Here is a 2,500-nt window from a genome sequence, read left to right as displayed (position 1 = left end):
CATGTGGAGAAATCAAAGGTCAGGGAATGAATTCACATCGAACTTTTTCCAAAAACATTTTCCGGAGCAGTTAAAGAATAAAAGCAGAATTGAAATACAGTCAAATAGCTACGCATCAATGAATCAGATGAACTCTCCAAGAAATAAATAACCAGACAGTATCCAAATGAGCAAAACTGAATTTATGAATGCAGTGGTGAATGGATCTGCACAGTAAGAAAGAAAAGCTAACAAAACAAAACAGTTGTGCAGTTCACCGCTGGGACGGTAGGTGGCGACAGTGCTCCTAAAGAGTGGGTTATAGTAAAGTTACAGTAGAAGAAGAACCCGCTGAAAAACATCCCAGAGATGTGCGTGTGTGAATGTGACAGCTAGCTGGTGTGTTGAGAGTCATGGACCCTTACCAGGAGGTGAATTGTCCATGTGGTGACACTGAAAAGAAACAGTTCGTGCTCCGAACAGATAGCTAAATACACACTTCAGCAATCAAAATCAAGATATTGATCGTCAAGATTATGCAACATTATTATTACTAATATAACCAGTAAATGCAGTAAGACGAAAATGAGGCTTCCTTTAGCATTGGTTGCAAATTTAAGACCGCTTAATGCTGGCTTTAGAAAAAGGCATTCGATTCATAATGGCGTTACGAAAACGTCCTTGCTGTCCAGTCATAATATATGCAGCAGAGCGGATAGAAAGTGGATCAAGCCAGCGGGCTTTGACACCGGTGTGAAGACTTACAACAGTCTTACCAAGCAGTTGGAACATCTGGTTTTGGCGCAAGAAAGAATTGCTACCTGGTAAGGAACATATGTCCCATAATGTCAAGTGAAATTTCCATACGTGTACATTACACATGCTTCTCTCACTTCCAGGTACAGCTGTGGCCCTACTGTTTATGATCATGCCCATCTCGGTCATGCGTGGTAAGTTTTTCTGTTTGATCACTAGATGCAGAAAACTGAAAGAAGCACAGGTTGTTTTAGTGTTGTTTTAGTTTTATTGTGATAATAGCATTTTTTATTAATATTTTCCATTTTAATATTAGGTGGTAGGTTTAGTCATTTTGGATTATACAGTCAGAAATTAGGTAACTTTAATTAGATTATATCACATTTTTTTTGCATGCAGCTCTTACGTCAGATTTGACATTCTGCAAAGGATCTTATCCAGAATTTTTGAAATTAATGTCATCCACGTCATGGTCATCACTGACATTGATGATAAAATAATTCAAAGCAGCATCGAGGTAAGTGTCTACTGAAAATGCATGGTTTAACTTCCGTTTCAGTAAATACAAGATTAGTCGTTTATGTGGAAGGATGTAAACATTTAGCAATTTTAAAGTTTTATTTTATGTACTTTGCAGCAGAACATCTCGCACGCTGTCCTAGCAAGAATGCATGAGGAAGAGTTTAAGAGGGACATGCAAGCACTGCGGGTAAATCACCACTTTTGGTTGTTTCGGCTTTATCTTGTCTAAAATATTTAGTCGACTGATCTTTGTATATTTGTCCAGGTTATTCCTCCGTCTGTATACATGAGGGTGACAGACAACATCCCCCAGATTGTAGCTTTCATACAGCGTATTATAGGAAATGGACATGCCTATGTCACAAGTCAAGGTGCCTCTCTCTATTTGTTGACGCATAAACATCAATACTTTCTTGTTTAATTTTTCCCCCAACAGTGAATAGAAGATGAAACTGAATATCCAGTATTATTTGTTTATCTAGGGAACGTCTACTTTGACACTCAGTCAATTGGTAACCGCTATGGCAAGCTTGTAAACATTGGAGGGATTGTTGGGAAGATGGGTATGTTTAAGATATTATGTTTTTCTTGACGATCTTCATCATATTTACAGTACGATGTACATAGCTTCCTTAGTCTTTAATCACACATGTTTTTCCACTGCACATTTAAGATAAATATCATATCCATATCGCTTTTAATGCATGCATAGTTAACAGAAGTCAGTGTTTTTATGATTAAAATGTATTAGAAGCTAACCTAAATAATGCTGAGTAATTTCTTGTATTTTAGTGGCTCAGGATAAAAGAGATCTAAGAGATTTTGCGCTGTGGAAAGCATCCAAACCACACGAGCCTCATTGGGAGTCACCTTGGGGACAAGGAAGACCTGGGTGGCACATTGAATGTTCTACGATTGCTAGGTATTTTCTCTGGCAAACCAAATATTGCTGTATGTTGGTATCTGTTTTGGCAGAGTCACTGTTTTACAGCTGATCACTGGGATGGTCAGCAGTGCACTGAACGGGCCATATGTAACTCTGGATTGTGCTGGATATTAAAACCCAAAACACTGAAAACTTTTAAGTAGCACAGTAACAAGATCGGCTGTTTAAAACATTCATTTGTAAGCACAAAACACAAGATACTTTTCTTTTCAATATAAATAAGGCTTTATTGGATAAATCTAAGACATATAAACTCAACTAACGCAAAAACACACACGCTCACACATTCATACACAT

At 37.7% G+C, this 2,500-nt stretch overlaps 1 protein-coding gene across 1 annotated transcript in view; it reads left to right on the top strand.

Annotated features, from left to right (window-relative positions):
- Positions 1-2,500, top strand: part of LOC122349559 (cysteine--tRNA ligase, cytoplasmic-like) — a 16,342-nt gene that overhangs the window by 3,823 nt on the left and 10,019 nt on the right. Inside the window, exon 4 of the mRNA XM_043245655.1 lies at positions 879-929. Coding sequence (XP_043101590.1) covers positions 879-929 — 51 coding nt within the window. The remainder of the gene's footprint in view (positions 1-878; positions 930-2,500) is intronic.

Source organism: Puntigrus tetrazona, chromosome 7 (assembly GCF_018831695.1).
Source record: "Puntigrus tetrazona isolate hp1 chromosome 7, ASM1883169v1, whole genome shotgun sequence".
NCBI classification, from domain to species: domain Eukaryota; kingdom Metazoa; phylum Chordata; class Actinopteri; order Cypriniformes; family Cyprinidae; genus Puntigrus; species Puntigrus tetrazona.
The sequence above is the reverse complement of the archived record's forward strand: the minus strand, read 5'-3'. Positions and strand labels throughout refer to the sequence as shown.